The sequence below is a fragment of the Brassica rapa genome, chromosome A01, assembly GCF_000309985.2.
Source record: "Brassica rapa cultivar Chiifu-401-42 chromosome A01, CAAS_Brap_v3.01, whole genome shotgun sequence".
NCBI classification, from domain to species: Eukaryota; Viridiplantae; Streptophyta; class Magnoliopsida; order Brassicales; family Brassicaceae; genus Brassica; species Brassica rapa.
Genome location: NC_024795.2, coordinates 27737794 through 27754192, shown reverse-complemented (window position 1 = coordinate 27754192; position 16399 = coordinate 27737794). Strand labels below are relative to the sequence as shown.

General features: G+C 35.2%; 5 protein-coding genes and 1 long non-coding RNA gene across 10 annotated transcripts; 5 read left to right on the top strand and 1 right to left on the bottom strand.

Annotated features, from left to right (window-relative positions):
- Nucleotides 1–4: 4 nt before the first annotated feature.
- Nucleotides 5–14808, bottom strand: LOC117134113. The gene is made up of 3 exons (XR_004458270.1): nt 14605–14808; nt 5729–5736; nt 5–18 (listed from the first exon to the last, which is right to left on the bottom strand). It is a non-coding gene; the product is annotated as an uncharacterized LOC117134113 (long non-coding RNA).
- Nucleotides 2240–5401, top strand: LOC103849157 (ribulose-1,5 bisphosphate carboxylase/oxygenase large subunit N-methyltransferase, chloroplastic). The gene is made up of 12 exons (XM_009125966.2): nt 2240–2718; nt 2783–2946; nt 3016–3099; nt 3309–3366; nt 3624–3677; nt 3900–3971; nt 4068–4148; nt 4238–4410; nt 4485–4587; nt 4656–4787; nt 4870–4992; nt 5081–5401. Exons 1-12 carry the CDS (start codon nt 2329–2331, stop codon nt 5168–5170), a joined length of 1524 nt encoding a protein of 507 aa, XP_009124214.1. The 5' UTR covers nt 2240–2328; the 3' UTR covers nt 5171–5401.
- LOC103849146 (transmembrane emp24 domain-containing protein p24beta2) lies at nt 5563–7080 on the top strand. The gene is made up of 5 exons (XM_009125954.3): nt 5563–5705; nt 5809–6006; nt 6375–6561; nt 6631–6738; nt 6825–7080. The coding sequence occupies exons 2-5, from the start codon at nt 5809–5811 to the stop codon at nt 6956–6958; spliced, it is 627 nt and encodes a 208-aa protein (XP_009124202.1). The 5' UTR covers nt 5563–5705; the 3' UTR covers nt 6959–7080.
- On the top strand, nt 7281–10190 carry LOC103849136. The gene has a single exon (XM_009125944.3). It carries the CDS (start codon nt 7811–7813, stop codon nt 9212–9214), a length of 1404 nt encoding a protein of 467 aa, XP_009124192.2. The 5' UTR covers nt 7281–7810; the 3' UTR covers nt 9215–10190.
- Nucleotides 10251–12105, top strand: LOC103849117 (exosome complex component RRP42). 3 transcript variants are annotated; one of them, XM_018656540.2, is made up of 8 exons: nt 10251–10429; nt 10503–10659; nt 10737–10793; nt 10883–10975; nt 11076–11154; nt 11237–11361; nt 11438–11581; nt 11672–12105. In XM_018656540.2, exons 1-8 carry the CDS (start codon nt 10266–10268, stop codon nt 11912–11914), a joined length of 1062 nt encoding a protein of 353 aa, XP_018512056.2. In that variant the 5' UTR covers nt 10251–10265; the 3' UTR covers nt 11915–12105. The 3 variants fall into 3 exon arrangements, with proteins under 3 accessions (XP_018512056.2, XP_009124179.1, XP_009124183.1); XM_009125931.3 differs by having other exon boundaries at nt 10325–10429; nt 10529–10659; XM_009125935.3 differs by having other exon boundaries at nt 10334–10429; nt 10532–10659.
- Nucleotides 14558–16289, top strand: LOC103849101. 3 transcript variants are annotated; one of them, XM_009125918.3, is made up of 4 exons: nt 14558–14773; nt 14868–14944; nt 15631–15823; nt 15899–16266. In XM_009125918.3, exons 2-4 carry the CDS (start codon nt 14882–14884, stop codon nt 16027–16029), a joined length of 387 nt encoding a protein of 128 aa, XP_009124166.2. In that variant the 5' UTR covers nt 14558–14773; nt 14868–14881; the 3' UTR covers nt 16030–16266. The 3 variants fall into 3 exon arrangements, with proteins under 3 accessions (XP_009124166.2, XP_009124170.2, XP_018511772.2); XM_009125922.3 differs by having other exon boundaries at nt 14560–14733; XM_018656256.2 differs by lacking the exon at nt 14558–14773 and having other exon boundaries at nt 14837–14944; nt 15899–16289.
- The last annotated feature ends 110 nt before the right edge of the window (nt 16290–16399 follow it).

The window sequence follows — 16399 nt, the reverse complement described above, 5'->3', positions numbered from 1 at the left end:
AGGGCTCTCTCTCTCTCTCTTATACTATTATATGTTTTGGGTTAATCCTTTTTACTTCTCAGTTTTTTAAATTTTTAATTATTGAAATTCAAGAAATCTTTAATCTATGATGATTAATTTTTTTTAATGATGGCGTTAAGTTTTTTAAGCGGTTCATAAAATATGATGGGAGGCTAAAAGTCATAAAGTAATAATTTAACAATAATTTCTCAGTTCCAAGAAAATCCTAGTTTATACTTTTTACACATGAAAGTAAAAATTAAATTCAATAAAATATATTACAAACTTTTCTTTTTTTTTTAGAATTATATTTTGAGCAGAAATAACAACTATAATGTTAAGTAACCTAAAGATTACATAATTTTGTTAAAATTTAAACGAATAAAACTGTTTGGAACATGTTTTCGTTATATATATTTTTGAAACTAATTAGATTTTTCAATCTTTGTGTGTTATCTATCACTTATCAGTAGTTTTAAGGTTTCACTAGATTTTGACCCGTGCAACCGCACGGGTGTTTGTTTTCACTTTTCTATACATAAATTATTGTTTTAGAACATAAGTGGTATATATTTTTAATGTTAATCATATACTTAAATATTTATATAATTATTTCAAATACAATAATTTTATAATTTACATGTTATAATTAATTAATTGTTTAAACCTTATGTATTTGCCGCTTCTTATTATATATTTATCTTATTGTATTTGCATTTAGTTATTAAGCAAATTAATAAATTCATGAGAAAATATATTTAAAAAATATTTTGTATTTAATTTATGCTAAATTCTGACCCGTATTTCAAAACTGAATTTCTTTTTACCAATATTTTTATGCTTATTCATTTTAGATAATTTATTATTGTATATATAAAAGTGTAAGATATGTTAATTTTTAGACATGTATTATATAGTTTGTTAATTTTAAGTCGTTCTATCATCATATTATATTTTAAATAAATAGTTTATATTTATAAAAATAAATTTATAAATTTATCAATTGAATATAATTTTATCATATTTATTTTAGTATAATAATTATATTTTAACATGATCATGACTATAAAAGTAGATAAAATAGGATATAATTTATTTATTTTCATTTCTAAATTATAACTTAAAATACATTAAGTTATTGTTTAAATATTACACAGATTTATTAGAATTTTTAAAATATAATATATAAATATATATTATATTTAAAATGAAAATATATTATGATTAAAGTAGTTACAAAGATTTTATATTATTAACTTTAAAGAAATACATGTTAATTTTTATACATGTATTATATAGTTTGATAATGTTAACCCATTTTACCAACATATTAGATTTTATTTTTGAAAATAAATATTTTATAATTATGAAAATAAAATATATAAATATATATAAATTTAATACAATTTTATTATATTTAGCTCAATATAATAATTTTAATTTAATATGATTGATTATGATTATATAATAACTAAAATATTATAGATTTTTTTATTTTTCGTTTTATATAACTGAATATATTAATGCATAATAATATTTTAAACTAATTTCGAAATTAGTAAAAATATTTAAATATAATTTCAAAAATGAAGATCTTGTAAAAATCTCCTTAAACAGATTTGTTAAAATTTTAAAATAAATATATTTATATTTAAAATAAAAAGATATCAAAAGATACTATGATTGAAATATTTTAAAAATTATATTTATTATTAGTCTGAATTAAAATATAGTATGAATTTCTATGAATAGGTCCATTAGGTCCATTTTTAAAAAAATCACACATGAATCAAGGTTGTGACTTCTGTTTTAATATATAAGATTATATCATTTATTTTAGTAAATATGCTATGGACAAAAAAAATCATTGTTTACTGCTAGTTGTGTACAATAAAATATCACAAATTTGTTCATATTATTGAAGATAAATTTTAATCTATGCTGCTAAAGAGAAAAACTGTAAGATAAAATGGAGATATTCCTACTAATACTGTTTTCCAATAATTCCATTCCACTTTATTCAAAAAGTTGATAAACAATTGTACTGTAGCTGTATAAAGTTATTCAAAAACAAAAAACAAAAATTAGATTTCACAGCAAAATATTCACAAATATTATCTTGCAAGTTTGGTTTTCCTCTAAAAGAAATAAAAATAAACTTTCGCTGCACGTTGCATACATCAACAGTCAGTTTACTTGTCCCCTTAAGAGTCTTTAGATCCAAACCCAAAACCAAAACAAACCGAACCAAACCGGACTCCACAATCTTACCGCTAAAGCAAGTGTGCATAGCCACTCGTCTTCTCTCTTCTCACCTTCTCCTCTCCAATGGCGAAAGCTTCGAACTTTCTCCAGTCAACCCTCCTCCCATCCTCCTCCCCTCTCCGCAACCTCCGCTCCCAACCTCTACCCCTCTCCTTCCCACCTCTCCCCTCGTCCCGCCACCGTCCCATAACAATCCACTGCTCCGTCTCCGCCGGCGAGACAACAAAACGATCCTTGGAGGAAGCACCCGACATCTCATGGGGCTGCGAGATAGACTCAGTCGAGAACGCCACTTCCCTCCAGAGATGGCTCTCGGACTCAGGCCTCCCGCCTCAGAAGATGGCTATCGACAAGGTCGACATCGGAGAGAGAGGGCTCGTCGCGTCGCAGAGTCTCAGAAAGGGAGAGAAGCTTCTCTTCGTTCCTCCTTCCCTCGTCATCAGTGCTGATTCCGTAAGTCCCACATCGAAAAAAGCTTCGAACTTTGAAAATAAAGTCATGACCTTTATTATTATAGGTGTGGACTAATGGTGAGGCTGGTGAAGTGATGAAGCGTTACGATGTTCCGGATTGGCCTTTGCTTGCGACTTATCTTATAAGTGAAGCGAGTCTTCAGAAGGGTTCGAGATGGTTTAACTATATCTCGGCTCTTCCCAGACAGCCTTACTCGCTTTTATACTGGTAATAACTTTGTTTTCTTTTTTTTTTTAATTCCCAGTTGATAGCATTATTTTTTGTAAATGTTATCAGGACTCGGACAGAGCTTGATATGTACTTGGAAGCTTCACAGATACGAGAGCGAGCAATCGAAAGAATCACGAATGTTGTTGGAACGTGAGATATTATATTCTCTTTCTTTCTTATCTCTCAACTGCTAGTGATGTGTAGAGAACTTTGCTTTGCTTTAAGTCTTGGAGTCTTTGTTTAGCTTCTGTCTCTCTGCTTTACTTGATGCACTCTCTGGCATTTTGTGTGTGTGTGTGTGTATGTCTTGCATCAGACAGAGCTCATGTCTTTGTTTTTATTTCTTTTTTTTTCCCCAGTTATGAAGATTTGAGAAGCAGGATATTTTCCAAACACCCTAATCTTTTCCCTAAAGAGGTAACTTGTTAATGCCTATTTTGCTGCAATTGACTCAGAGACATAAGCTTGCTATTTTCTACTCAAACGCATGTTGATTTTTATCATGTAATGAAAGAAGAAACATTTTTTAAATCTAAGTTAATCTCCATGGTCAGACATTTTTTTTGCTTTGCGGAGGTTTTATTTTGAAACTTGCAATGCGACCTTCTGTATTTGGAAGTGGTATTAGTTCTATTCTATTTTATTCTATTGCTAATGCTATTCATTGGTTGCAGGTTTTCAATGATGAGACATTCAAGTGGTCCTTCGGAATCCTGTTCTCACGGTTGGTAAGCACCACTTCATCAGAAGCAACCAGTTGCTGCTCATGTTAATTGATTCACTGGAATTAAATGTCTTGAACTAGTGAAAGATTTGTTCTTTAATCCTTGTATGACTTGCTGCACGGTGTAATAGTCTATTTAGCATAGAAATGACCACTTACAACCTTTCCTGTTGTCAATATTACATGCTTGTCACTGTTAGTTCAGACTTAAGTTTCTCTAACACAGGTACGGTTGCCATCTATGGATGGAAGATTTGCCTTAGTTCCATGGGCAGATATGCTTAATCACAACTGTGAGGTACTTCTACCTATCTTTATAACCAATTACCTCTTATACCCTCTTCATCAGAAAACATTACGGTAGTAAATATTTCAAATTTTCTGCTTTGGACAGGTTGAGACGTACCTAGATTATGACAAGTCATCAAAAGGAGTTGTCTTTACAGCAGATCGACCATATCAACCAGGTGAGCAGGTAAACAATATCTATAGATTCATCCAAAGTGGAATAAGAATCGTCTAAAAAGTCTCTAATACGTTTTCCATTACATGACCTTTGTGCAGGTTTTCATATCGTATGGGAACAAATCAAACGGAGAGCTACTGTTATCTTACGGGTTTGTCCCCAGAGAAGGAACCAATCCTAGTGATTCAGTAGAGCTGGCAATGTCCCTCAGGAAAAACGACACGTGTTACAAGGAAAAGCTTGATGCTCTAAAGAAACACGGATTATCAACGTAATAAAAAACTCTTCCACCATCTTTATTTTCCCTTTGTAGATATTGTCTTAATCAAAATTGTTCACTGGCAGGCCTCAGTGCTTCCCCGTGAGAATCACTGGTTGGCCATTGGAGCTGATGGCGTATGCTTATCTAGTTGTGAGCCCTCCAGATATGAGTAACAGCTTTGAAGAGGTTTGGCTATTGACTCCTTTTTTAAGAGACTTACTACATCTCCTTCCTGAATATTATATTCGTTTCAGATGGCGAAAGCTGCTTCGAATAAGTCATCAACGAATAAGGATCTAAAGTATCCGGAAATCGAGGAAGAAGCATTGCAGTTCATACTGGATTCATGCGAAACAAGCATATCAAAGTACAGCAGATTTTTAAAGGTGATAAAATAAACCTAAACAGCTTATCTCTTGCTTTCTTTCATCTGCTTATGGTTAGTTTTGTTGATTATGTAAATTGTAGGAAAGTGGATCAATGGATTTGGACATAACATCTCCAAAACAGTTGAACAGAAAAGCGTTTCTGAAACAGCTAGCTGTAGACTTGTCCACCAGCGAGCGTAGGATACTGTACCGTGCTCAATACGTAAGGATTTTCACTTTCTAGCCAATACAATATTTAGTATAAAATTTTAATGAATATCTTGGAAACTCTTGTTTTTTTTTATGGTCAGATTCTGAGGAGGAGACTGAGAGATATAAGAAGCGGTGAGCTGAAGGCTCTACGGCTTTTTAGTGGAATTAGAAACTTCTTCAAGCAATGAGTAAACATCATCATCAACAGCTTTCAGATCCATTAAAGGTAGTGCTGCTGCATTGTGCTTCAAAATGTAATTTTCCAGCCAAAAAAAAAAGAATGTGGTGTTGATCTTTTAGCATCATACAAAAATGTATTTGATATGTATTTTGTACAATCTCTCTGTCGATGTTTACACTTTTTTTCTTTGTTCATAGAATGCATAAATATCATCGAGGTTGATGTAAACGTTTTGATATTTTTTTTCTCCCCAAAGAAACGTATGAATCAATGGAGTTAATATTGGTATTTAGTGACGTGGCAATATTTAAATGGTTTAAAAGGTATCTTACCACCAATTAAACCGCGCCACGTAAGCTCGCTGACTAAATAACTAAAGCGACGTCGTTTATAGTTGATTATGCTTGTCGGGTCTCAGTCAAAACAAGCTACATCGTGTCCTATTCTGAAAGAACTCGCTCTTTCTCTCTCCCCACCGTCTCCTTCTCCGATCTATCACTCTTCATTGTTTTTTTTTTCCTCTCAATTCTCTGATTTTGAAGGTAAATCTTATCACCTCGTAAACATTGAAACCTAATCAAAGATTATTCTAACGATTGAATTACGTTTTTTAATTGAATTAATCCAATAATTATCTGTTTTTAGATGAGCTTGAAGGCTACGATCCTAATCATAGGGCTCGTGTGGAGCTTCCAGGCAGCGTTAGGGATTAGATTCGTGATAGACAGAGAAGAATGCTTCTCCCACAAGGCTGAATACGAAGGAGATACCCTTCATGTCTCTTTCGTCGTCATCAAGTCTGATTCTCAGTGGCATTTCAACGAGGATGGTGTAGATCTTGTGGTATGACTCCATTTCATCTCTACACTTGTTAATCGTAGAAACAAAATGCTTAAGAATCTCCATTGTTGAATATTAATTAGCTATATATATGTTGTTGGTAGATAGATAATCTCTTAGCATGTATTATATAGAAAATTTATTTTATTTAGAGTTTTATCTTGTGCCATTAGGGGTTTATTTGGTTGTTGTTATGCTTAATTTTGTGTAACCAATAGTGATTACACAAAATATTATATAGAAAATTATTTTATTTAGAGTTTTATCTTGTGCCATTAGGGGTTTATTTGGTTGTTGTTATGATAGTGATTACAATTTTTGTGTAACCAATAGTGATTACACAATTTTATTTATTGGTGTTTTTGTAACAGATACATGGGCCAACAGGGGAACAAGTTCATGACTTCAGGGAGCAGATTAGTGCCAAGCACGACTTTGTTGTCCAGAAGAAAGGGGTTTACCGTTTCTGTTTCACTAACAAGTCTCCTTATCATGAAACCATTGACTTCGATGTACAGCTTGGTCATTTTGCCTACTACGACCAGCACGCAAAGGACGGTGAGGATTCTCTGCTGGTTTGTTTAGTACCGGTTATGTTAGGCTGATAATGGTTTTTATTTTGTGCAGAGCATTTCACTCCGTTGATGGAGCAGATATCAAAGCTAGAGGAGGCTCTTTACAACATTCAGTTTGAGCAGCATTGGTTAGAGGCTCAGACCGATCGTCAAGCCATTGGTAAACACTCTTTCTATAAGACCTATTTGTGTGTGTGTTTTTTTTTTTGCGAGAGTTTAATATGGTTTTATCTTGTTTTGTTGTAGTGAACGAGAACATGAGCAAAAGAGCAGTGCACAAAGCTTTGTTCGAGTCGTTTGCATTGATCGGGGCGAGTGTCCTCCAAGTTTATCTTCTGCGTCGCTTGTTTGAACGCAAACTCGGCATGTCTCGTGTTTAAAAGTGAATTTTGGAGGCTTTCCCCTAAGTATTTATCTTGCTTCATAAGTTAAAATGTACCACAGAATCTTTAACTCTTTTTACAGTCGTAGTTCATCTGAAAGATTTCACATTTTCAAGAAATTATCCACTCGTGATGATGATTTAAATCACACCTTTTTTTTTTCTTCATTAATGTAAAGCTTTTCGACAAGCTAGTGAAGCATTTGTTTAACAATGATGGATCATTTGGTTAATACTTAACATCATCATCATTCAAAACATTAGTATATGATATTTGGTTTGCCTTTTAGGTTTGGGTAAGGCTTATTGTTAATCTGAAATATCATCAAAACAACAATAAATAAGACATCAATAGTATCTGTGTGTAACAACTGGATTGCATTTTGTAGATACTTTTAAAAAAATCTTACAAAACAAACAAATGACAAGTTCTTGCATACATAACTTGTGTGGTCAACAAACACTAGTACATGTACTTTTGGAGAACTCAAACTTGAAAGCAACTCAACAATAGTAATAGCAATAGTATTACATCGATCAAAGGTCTATCATCAATTGATGAGATCACACCATTAATGGAACCTCTGAAACTCAATTACCCTCTCTCTCTCAGCTAGGATGGTAGTTGGCTTGAATTTACTTTCTTCAGCCATTTATTTATTGATAATTATAAATGACGTAACCAATAAGATGTTTAAGAAGTAAAAACTGATTAATATAATTACTTGGATTCCTATAGGTCCTTTTTAAAGTTATAAATGACGTATCATAACTCTATATCCGTCTCTTCATATTCTTCTCCCATCTCCAAAATTTCCTTTAAATTGTTTTAAACAACCCTAAAGCAGTTATGGATAATGATAAAGGATGCAGAAGGTTCATCTTGGTTGATGATGAGTACAAGTTCTTCTTTGATCATCATCTTAGTGGTGGCGACAACACTTTTCTCCCTCCCTTTGACGATGACAATGTGGAATCTGAAACTCGTAGTCTTGGTTTCAAGGTTTCTGGTGGTTCAAAAAGATCAAAGAAACCAATCAACAACAGAGTTTCTCAGAAGAGAAAGAGGAAAGAGATTGGGTCCGAGGATGAGGCTTCAAGAGCTTTTCCGGTAGCTACAACTAGAGAAAGCATTCAACGTGACAATAGAGCTTCTGAACGAAGAAAGAGGAAGATGGCTGAGTTTGAGTCCGCTAGTGTTTCAAGGAACCAAGTAAAAATCCGACAAGACAACAAAGCTAAGAAAGTGTCAGAGTCAACAAAGGTTAACACTTCACGGGATGTTCCTTTGGTTAGAGCCACCCAACGAGACAACAAAGCTAGGAAAGTGTCAAAGGTTGACACTTTAAGGGATGTTCTGTTGGTTAGAACCAAAGAAACCATCCAACAAGACAGCAAAGCTAAGAAAATGTCAGATGTTCCCTTGTTTAGGACCAAAGAAGTCACTAGAAGAGACAAAAGGGTTGCTGAACGAAGAAAGAAGAAGATTGATGAAACTAAAGCAGCAGGGACTTCAAGGGTTGTTCATGTGGAGAAAGTAAATAGAGATGTAGACAAGACTCCAAGGGTTGTTCCAGTGACACAAAGCAACAAAGGAGTTTCTGTTGGGACAAGGAAGAAGAAGAATGAAGCAGCTGTGGATAAAGACTACGTGAGCTACCTCACATGGCTTGTAGACTCTCTTAAAGCTTCCACAACTACTGTTCCTGTTCAGTCTGAAAAGGATCTATTAGCAAAAGTAAAGGTTGAGCAAGATACTGAGTCTTGTTCTCATGATGATGATGATGATATAATGGTTAGTGATTCCCCTTTCTTGAGTGGAGGAAGTAGTACACCTTTTGTGGTGTCCAAGAGCAAGACAGTGATTGATCTCGAGAAAGATAGTACAGAGGACGAGAGTAGAAACTGTGTGTTTACAAAGGAGCTAATGGAAGCTTTGGAGAAACCATATGATAAAAGAGAGTTGTTGAAGCTCTTTGGTGATGTATCAAAGAAAAAACCAGTGATTCGGTGTAAAGAACTGAGAAATGGAAGAGTAAAGAATTATGAGACTTCTGAGTTGGCACCTTCTTATCTTGAGAAGGTGTCTGATTTCGATAGAGAATACAAGAGTGTGGATGGTGATGATAAGGCGAGATTGAAGTTGCTGCGTGGTTTTTTCTTCTACTTGAAGAATGTAACTCGTGCTGGTTCTTTCAAGCCTTGGTTGCCAGAGAATCAGAAGAAGCTGGGGCTAGGAAAGCAATGCTTGTAACCATAAGGAGGTGTGTAGTAAATCTTTTGGGTTAAATAAGCAGGTTGATGTAGTTTTGAATCAGTGTATTGTCTTTGTTTCTTTTGTTGTTGTTGTTGTTGGATGACAAGATGATTCAGAGTAGTTTCATGTCCCCTCAAGAATCTGATGTTATTGATGCAATGTCTCAGACTCTTGTTCTCATAAGACTAAAACTAGATTATGCAATTTAACTGAGTTAAAAGGAGGGTAATCTTTTGGGTTAAATAAACAGGTTGATGTAGTTTTGAATCAATGTAATGTCTTGTTTCTTTTGTTGTTGTTGTTGGATGAGAATATGATTCAGAGTAGTTTATTGTTCTCCAAGAATCTCTTATTATTGGTGCAATGTCTCAGACTCTTGTTCTCATAAGACTAAAACTAGATTATGCAATTTAATTGAGTTAAAAGGAGGGTAATAATCTAATATAGTAAAGCAGGTTGAAGTAGTTTTGAATAAGTGTATTGTCTTGTTTCTTTTGTTGTTGTTGTTGTTGGATGACAATATGACTCAGAGTAGTAATCTAATATTATTGATGCAATGTCTCAGACTGTTGATCTCATAGGACTAAAACTGGAACTAAATTATGCAATTTAATTGACATAAAAGGCATTAGATTTGAGGATGATGGCGTTGGGGGTTTGAACTCTGAATGTTGATTTAAATAACTTTCTTATTTAATAAGAAAAAAAACTGAGAAGACAAGATTGTTATGCTTTCTAAACTAACAGAGAACAAGCAAGATATAGTAACCAAACATCAGCACCATCTTCTTGTACAACACACTTACTATATACAACATGGCTAATATATTGTTTGAGTACATGTTAGGAATATGAACCAAAGAGGCAGACAACATCTGCTCTCATGATGAGTTCCCTTATGAATCAGCAAATCATACACTTTGTCTACTTTACAGAAGCTATAAGCATTAGACTTGTGTCCAAAAAAAAAAAAACATTAGACCTTTTTTTTTTGTTGGGTCAAAAGCATCAGACTTTAATAGAGTGAAGGAAAGTAATAACAGTTTAAATGACTAAATTACCCTTACTAAGAGTCAATAATTACGTTCACGCCATCTTTAAACCCTACCGGCAAGTTGTCACTGCTTCCTTTAACCTAAACCAATTCATACTTGCCGCTACGGTCGCCGGGGAACTTCAGAGTTGCTGTCTTCTATCGAATTCTCAACGAAGGTAAAGAAGTTTTTGTGGGTTAAATTCTTTTTTTATTGTGCTGTATAAAGTTGTGTACTTTATTCAGAAACAGAGCTGTGTTGTGCTGTGTCTGTGTAGTAGTAATGGTGGGTGTTTCGTTTGGGGAGCAACAGTTCATTAAAGGTGGGATTGCTCAAGACCTTCGAACTGATGGTCGGAAAAGATTGTCTTACCGTGACATCTACGTCGAAACCGGCGTTATTCCGCAGGTAATGTAATAATCTCCTAAAACTTATGTTTCAACAGATTTGCTTACTACTCTCTTTACTCTTTTGTTGGGTTTAAGGCTAATGGTTCAGCGAGAGTTAGGATAGGTGGAACTGATGTGATTGCAAGTGTAAAGGTACTTCCTTTATTATTCTCTCTGCACTGTCATTATTGACTTAGAAGTGTTACTATGAATGTTAAGGCAGTGATCTTGTGTGACTACAGGCTGAGATTGGGAGGCCAAGTTCACTTCAGCCTGATAAAGGCAAAGTTGCTGTTTTCATTGATTGCAGTCCAACAGCAGAACCTACCTTCGGGGTGAGCATTTTGGCTTATCATATTCATCACTTTTGTCTTCAAAGTATCAACCTTTATGGTCTTAAAGTCTCTAATATTTTGATAACTTGCTGTTACTCAGGGGAGAGGTGGTGAGGAGTTGTCTTCTGAGCTTGCTTTGGCTCTTCAAGTATGTCTTCTTGGTGGCAAAAGTGGAGCTGGTTTGTAATCATGTTCTTTCTAAACTTGCATATTGTTATTATGCTTTCAGCTTGTAATGTTTATAGCAATTTTGGTTGATAGGGGCTGGTATAAATTTATCTTCGCTTTTGATCAAAGAAGGAAGAGTCTGCTGGGACCTTTATATAGATGGCCTTGTTATTAGTTCAGATGGGAATCTATTGGATGCCCTGAGTGCTGCCATCAAGGTAAGTTCTCATGAGATTTTGATTCAAGGTTAATCGCATGCTTTAGTTCACTTGTTGACTAATGCTTTCCCTGCAGGCTGCTTTAACGAATACAGCTATACCAAAAGTCCAAGTTTCAGCTGAAGTGGCGGACGATGAGCAACCAGAGATTGACATCAGCGACGAAGAGTATCAACAGTTTGATACGTCCAGTGTCCCAGTCATAGTCACGTTAACTAAAGTAAGCATAGCTTGAATCATAACATTACATCTTCTTAAGTGAAGTTTACTTAACATTCATATAAATGCTCTTGTGTTTTGGTTTTATCAGGTGGGGAATCATTACATAGTTGATGCAACAGCGGAAGAGGAGTCTCAGATGAGCTCAGCTGTGTCTATATCCGTGAACCGGGCAGGCCATATCTGTGGGTTAACCAAAAGAGGCGGGTCTGGTTTAGACCCGAGCGTCATCCTTGACATGATCTCTGTGGCCAAGCATGTGTCAGAGACCCTGATGAATAATCTTGATTCTAAGATTTCAGCTGCAGAGGCCTGTGAAGACGATGAGTCTTGACTTTGCAATCCTTTTTGAGCTTTGGGGAATCAAAGGTTGAATATGTGTTTGCAATGATCATTTGTTTGAATCAATCGTATTTGTATCTAAGTTAAACGTTTGCAAACTCCAAAAGAAAAAAAAAACTATGTGCCTTTGAAGTCAGAACAAATTAGCTTAATCAAAACAATCTCCCATGTGTTCTAATGCTACATGCTCTGTGTTAAAAAGTGTGGCTATGTGCTTTTACTTCTTTTGACTCCATTGATTATGGATCTTTGTTTAAAGTGAGAAACAAACAGAACAAGTTACATGAGAGATTGTGATATATTTTGGGAGGAGAGATTGAGAAGGGAGATGAGGTCAGCAAATAGATCTATGGACTTGGAAAGATGAAACCCAAAGGTCAAATTATCTTTATATAGCATGACCACTGATCACGTGTATCTCAGCTTATGGATTGGTAAATTGTAATGACTTTGAAACATTTCTCCACAGCTTACTTGCCTTTTTCTTCTTGGCTTCATTTTAATTAATAGCATAATAGTAATTTGCAGGGTATAAGCTGAACTGGAAAATAAAAAGAGTACTAATTAAATTGGTTTGAAAAAGCTTATGAATTTTATATTTTTCATTTCGACTAAGTTCATTTTTGCTGTCCCATTCAGAGGAAAAGAGTGGAACCTTTATCTTAGAGGCAACTAGATACAGTGTCACTTGCCACTTTTGTCTTTTACTGATAATAGTACTTTAACTACATTGTGATTTTTTAATCAAATTTAATTATCTTCCAATTACTTTTTTTTTTGGTAGGAATATGGGAGAGTGACTCCCAATTTATTTTAAAAAGAAATCCAAACTTCAGCTTACAAGACGAGTTTGTCGTGGCCTCAACGGTCCAGCAACATCCTCATGAACTAAAACAGCGACCTCAATCGGTGCCACAACAAAACTATGAAAACCAAACGGAAGAGTAAATGCAAGGTTAGCCAAACCATCAGCTAAGCGGTTTGCTTCCCTATATACATGAACAAATCGGACTAGCCAGTCCCTTGTCAAGAAGCCATGGCACAAGCGTACCAGGAAAGACAGCGGATGAGTGTCCCCAATCCCTATCGTAAGAAACTCCATCACCATCATAGAATCGACCTCTACCTCCAGCCTTCTCACCCCTTTCTCCCAAGCAACCACTAAACCATAGTACACACCCCATAACTCCGCTAATGGTGCCGTACAGCTACCTATATTAATCGCAAAACCGCCACACCACTCGCCTTCTCCGTTTCGTAGTGCTCCCCCTGCAGCCGCCGGCCCCGGGTTCCCATGTGATGCCCCGTCCGTGTTCAGTTTCATCCACCCCACACCAGGTGGCTTCCATCCCACCATTATCTCAACCATATGCCTCTCCTTTATGTGAGCATTCTCTGTTTTATTTGCTGTTATAACTCCCTTAGCCAAGTCACGTAAGAACTTGACTCTATCTCTCCACAGTCGGGTATCACCAAATACATTTCCACATCTCCACTTCCATCCCCACCATAGAGTCAAAGCGAATGTAGTAGCCCACGGAACACCACCACCTGCATTGTTATCACATAGGTTCTTATATAACCATTCCAGTAACGGCATTCTGAAGAAAGCCTCCCTTTTCATTCTCGGAACAAATCTCTTCCATATACCTTTTATCGCAGGACAATCACGTAACACATGTATTATAGTCTCAATTCCTCCTCTGCAAACCTGGCTCATAGTATTAACACAAATAAAAATTGGAGAGGCAGTAACGGGTCATGGATTTCACTCTAAAACCAGAGAGAAAACCAGAGTTTCACTCTAATTGTCTGTTATGAATTTTTATTTAGTAAATAAACTTAATTTTTTTTATCTTGTAACAAAATTTTGAGAAAGTGAAAATGTGGTCAAATACAAACGAGCAGGTATGGCGATTAAAATGATGATCGATACATATATCGGAGATGATTCTCCTCCATCCACAGTGGTGATTGTTTACTCTGATTCTGATTACCAATAGTAAGTAATAGAACTCCGAAACAAATGCTATAATTTGTTGGAACAAGACCGGATCACATCCAATTTCTAGAGGATAATAAATTAATAATATACACAAAACTGCTTACAATTAGTTGGTGGTGTAATAATCAAAATTTTTAAATTTAACTTTTATTATATTATTCAGTGTATATAAAATATTTTTTTATAAAATTTAAATATATTTTTAGATATAATTTTACTAAATATTAGTAAAATATTAGCAGAATATAATGAAATTTTGAGAAAATATAAAGATAATTATATTAATAATTAAATAGCATTGGTATAAGCTGAATTGGAAAAGGAAAAGAGTACTAATTAAATTGGTTTGAAAAAAGCTTATGAATTATATATTTTTCATCCACTAAGGTTATTTTGTGTTCCATACACAAGAAAAGAGTGGAACCTCTATAATGAGGCAAACCAGATACAGTGTCACTTGCCACTTTGTCATTTGCTAATAATACCACGTTTAACTACACAACAAATTGTGATTTTTTTAAATCAAATTTAATTATTTTTCTACATAACAAATTGTGATTTTAATCATCTTCCAATTACTAGCTCATAGTATTAGAACGGTGGCGCGTAGTTGTGGAAGAGGCGCGTGGAGTTTTTGCTTATGGTCCCATTAGTCCCCAAACCTATCATCACCAAACCCTAAAAATCCTCATTTTTGCACTGCAAAGTAGGCTGAGTCTCGTCCCCTTCTCCGTTTTGGTGATCCCCAGAAGTTCACTCTCAAAAATCGAAGCTTAAATTTCGGATCTTTAACAGCTGTCTCCTCGGTAAAGCTTCGTGCTTTCTTTCTAATCGGATAGCGAATTGGTGATTTTCCTTTTTTTTTTTGATTTGATGTTTTGCTTTTTGAGCGCTTTCGTGTAAACTAAAATGATCGAATTGTATTGGGACTTTTGTGCAGAGGAGACGACGACGATGAGCAGCAGAGATCATCATCATCCACCCGAGCCTCTTGATTTCTTTATCTGGACTGTTGAGGTATTTCAATTTCAATCAATCATTCCCCCTCTTATGTGTGTTTTCGTTAGACTTGTTGTGTGTTTGCAGAATCTTGTGAAATCATGTTTCCTGAGTTTGATCTGTGTGTTATTCAGACAATTTACCCTGTTATGATCTATAGTTGTTGTTGTTGTTGGATCCAATGATGATTCTTAAGAACTGGGACATGTTTGTTTAGTCTCTCTTCTTGTGTTTCTGGTGGTTTATTGAAAGAACAAATCTTTTTATCTTAGGAGAGTAACCATTGATTGCAATTACATCAGCTAACCTCCAAATTGTTACGCTTCTTCTACTTATCGACCAAACTCAAGTGCTCTTTTAGTCCGTGGGATATGTATATGTTGATGTGGATTTACTCGGAAATGGTTTTACCTCAGGGGCATCACTGTCTTGTGTGTGCAGTGATGTTGTTCACTTGCTAATTTGCTTTTCAATCAAAAGAGAAAACTCCTGGAAAGGATGAATGCTGGATAGAGCTTAGTTGATGGCAAACTGAAGATAAACATGTGCCTTAGTTTCTTGAGATAGAGATGGGATTAGTCCCACTTATATATTGGTTTAGTTCATTCTAATGCTACTGCTATTGATTTTTTAGTCTGTGCTCTATGTCCACGGAGCAGCTACTTGTAGATGAGAAGATTTTTTTTTTTTTTTTAATTCTATAGGATGTTGGATCTTGGCTTGAGGAGATAAACCTTGGAAGCTACCGCCTGATTTTCAAAGAAAATGGCGTCAACGGAGAATTTCTAGAAAGCATGTCAGTGTTTACAACCGAACAGATCCTTCACTTCATTAGGAGGCATCACATGAAGTGGGGAGACTTCATCACCCTCTGTAAAGAACTCAGAAGGATTAAAGGTTTCTTTCTCTCGCTCTCTCTCTCTCAGTTTAAAGTTGCTGCAGAAATTGAGTAAATGTGTGTTTGTTTGACAGTGGCTTGCTTGAAAGGTGAGCAGAGAGTTCGACGGCCATGGTGGGCACCGTCTTGTCTATCAGTAGTCTTTGTTAAAGCGGCTAAACGCAACCGACAGTCTCGAGTTGTATCTCTAAAGCTTGAATCTTGACAGTTGATATTACACTTTGGATGTTTATGTACGTTCTTGTCTCTCTTCTTTTCCTTTTTTTCTTGGTTTGTGTTTGTTTTTGGAGATAAAAAGCCACATATGCACTAGAAAGACAGCCAAAATGCTGTTTGGCTTTGGTAAAATCTTGCAAGTAGGAAAAAAACTTTGGTGTATACAAAGCTTGCTCTCAAATGTTTACTCATATGGATTGTGCAAAATATGCTATGCGACAACTAATACGAAGGAGTCATTTGTTTATACAATATGCTCTCTCTCTCCAGTCAGTTGATTAGCATGTTTGGACGCTAATGAAATGCATTACCACTTTTTCAGAAATAACGTCAACAAAGTTAGTATATACATTCACATG

What these genes read in the sequence shown, in the direction of transcription:
- LOC103849157 (XM_009125966.2), top strand. Translation starts at nt 2,329, where the DNA reads ATGGCGAAAGCTTCGAACTTTCTCCAGTCAACCCTCCTCCCATCCTCC. An exon ending in AGTACAGCAGATTTTTAAAG is followed by an intron (nt 4,788 to 4,869) that starts GTGATAAAATAA and finishes TGTAAATTGTAG; the next exon opens with GAAAGTGGATCAATGGATTT. An exon ending in TACTGTACCGTGCTCAATAC is followed by an intron (nt 4,993 to 5,080) that starts GTAAGGATTTTC and finishes TTTTATGGTCAG; the next exon opens with ATTCTGAGGAGGAGACTGAG.
- LOC103849146 (XM_009125954.3), top strand. Translation starts at nt 5,809, where the DNA reads ATGAGCTTGAAGGCTACGATCCTAATCATAGGGCTCGTGTGGAGCTTC. An exon ending in CGACCAGCACGCAAAGGACG is followed by an intron (nt 6,562 to 6,630) that starts GTGAGGATTCTC and finishes TATTTTGTGCAG; the next exon opens with AGCATTTCACTCCGTTGATG. An exon ending in GACCGATCGTCAAGCCATTG is followed by an intron (nt 6,739 to 6,824) that starts GTAAACACTCTT and finishes GTTTTGTTGTAG; the next exon opens with TGAACGAGAACATGAGCAAA.
- LOC103849136 (XM_009125944.3), top strand. Translation starts at nt 7,811, where the DNA reads ATGGATAATGATAAAGGATGCAGAAGGTTCATCTTGGTTGATGATGAG.
- LOC103849117 (XM_018656540.2), top strand. Translation starts at nt 10,266, where the DNA reads ATGACTAAATTACCCTTACTAAGAGTCAATAATTACGTTCACGCCATC. An exon ending in CTATCGAATTCTCAACGAAG is followed by an intron (nt 10,430 to 10,502) that starts GTAAAGAAGTTT and finishes ATTCAGAAACAG; the next exon opens with AGCTGTGTTGTGCTGTGTCT. An exon ending in CCCTGAGTGCTGCCATCAAG is followed by an intron (nt 11,362 to 11,437) that starts GTAAGTTCTCAT and finishes CTTTCCCTGCAG; the next exon opens with GCTGCTTTAACGAATACAGC.
- LOC103849101 (XM_018656256.2), top strand. Translation starts at nt 14,837, where the DNA reads ATGATCGAATTGTATTGGGACTTTTGTGCAGAGGAGACGACGACGATG. An exon ending in TCTTTATCTGGACTGTTGAG is followed by an intron (nt 14,945 to 15,630) that starts GTATTTCAATTT and finishes TTAATTCTATAG; the next exon opens with GATGTTGGATCTTGGCTTGA. An exon ending in AGAACTCAGAAGGATTAAAG is followed by an intron (nt 15,824 to 15,898) that starts GTTTCTTTCTCT and finishes TTTGTTTGACAG; the next exon opens with TGGCTTGCTTGAAAGGTGAG.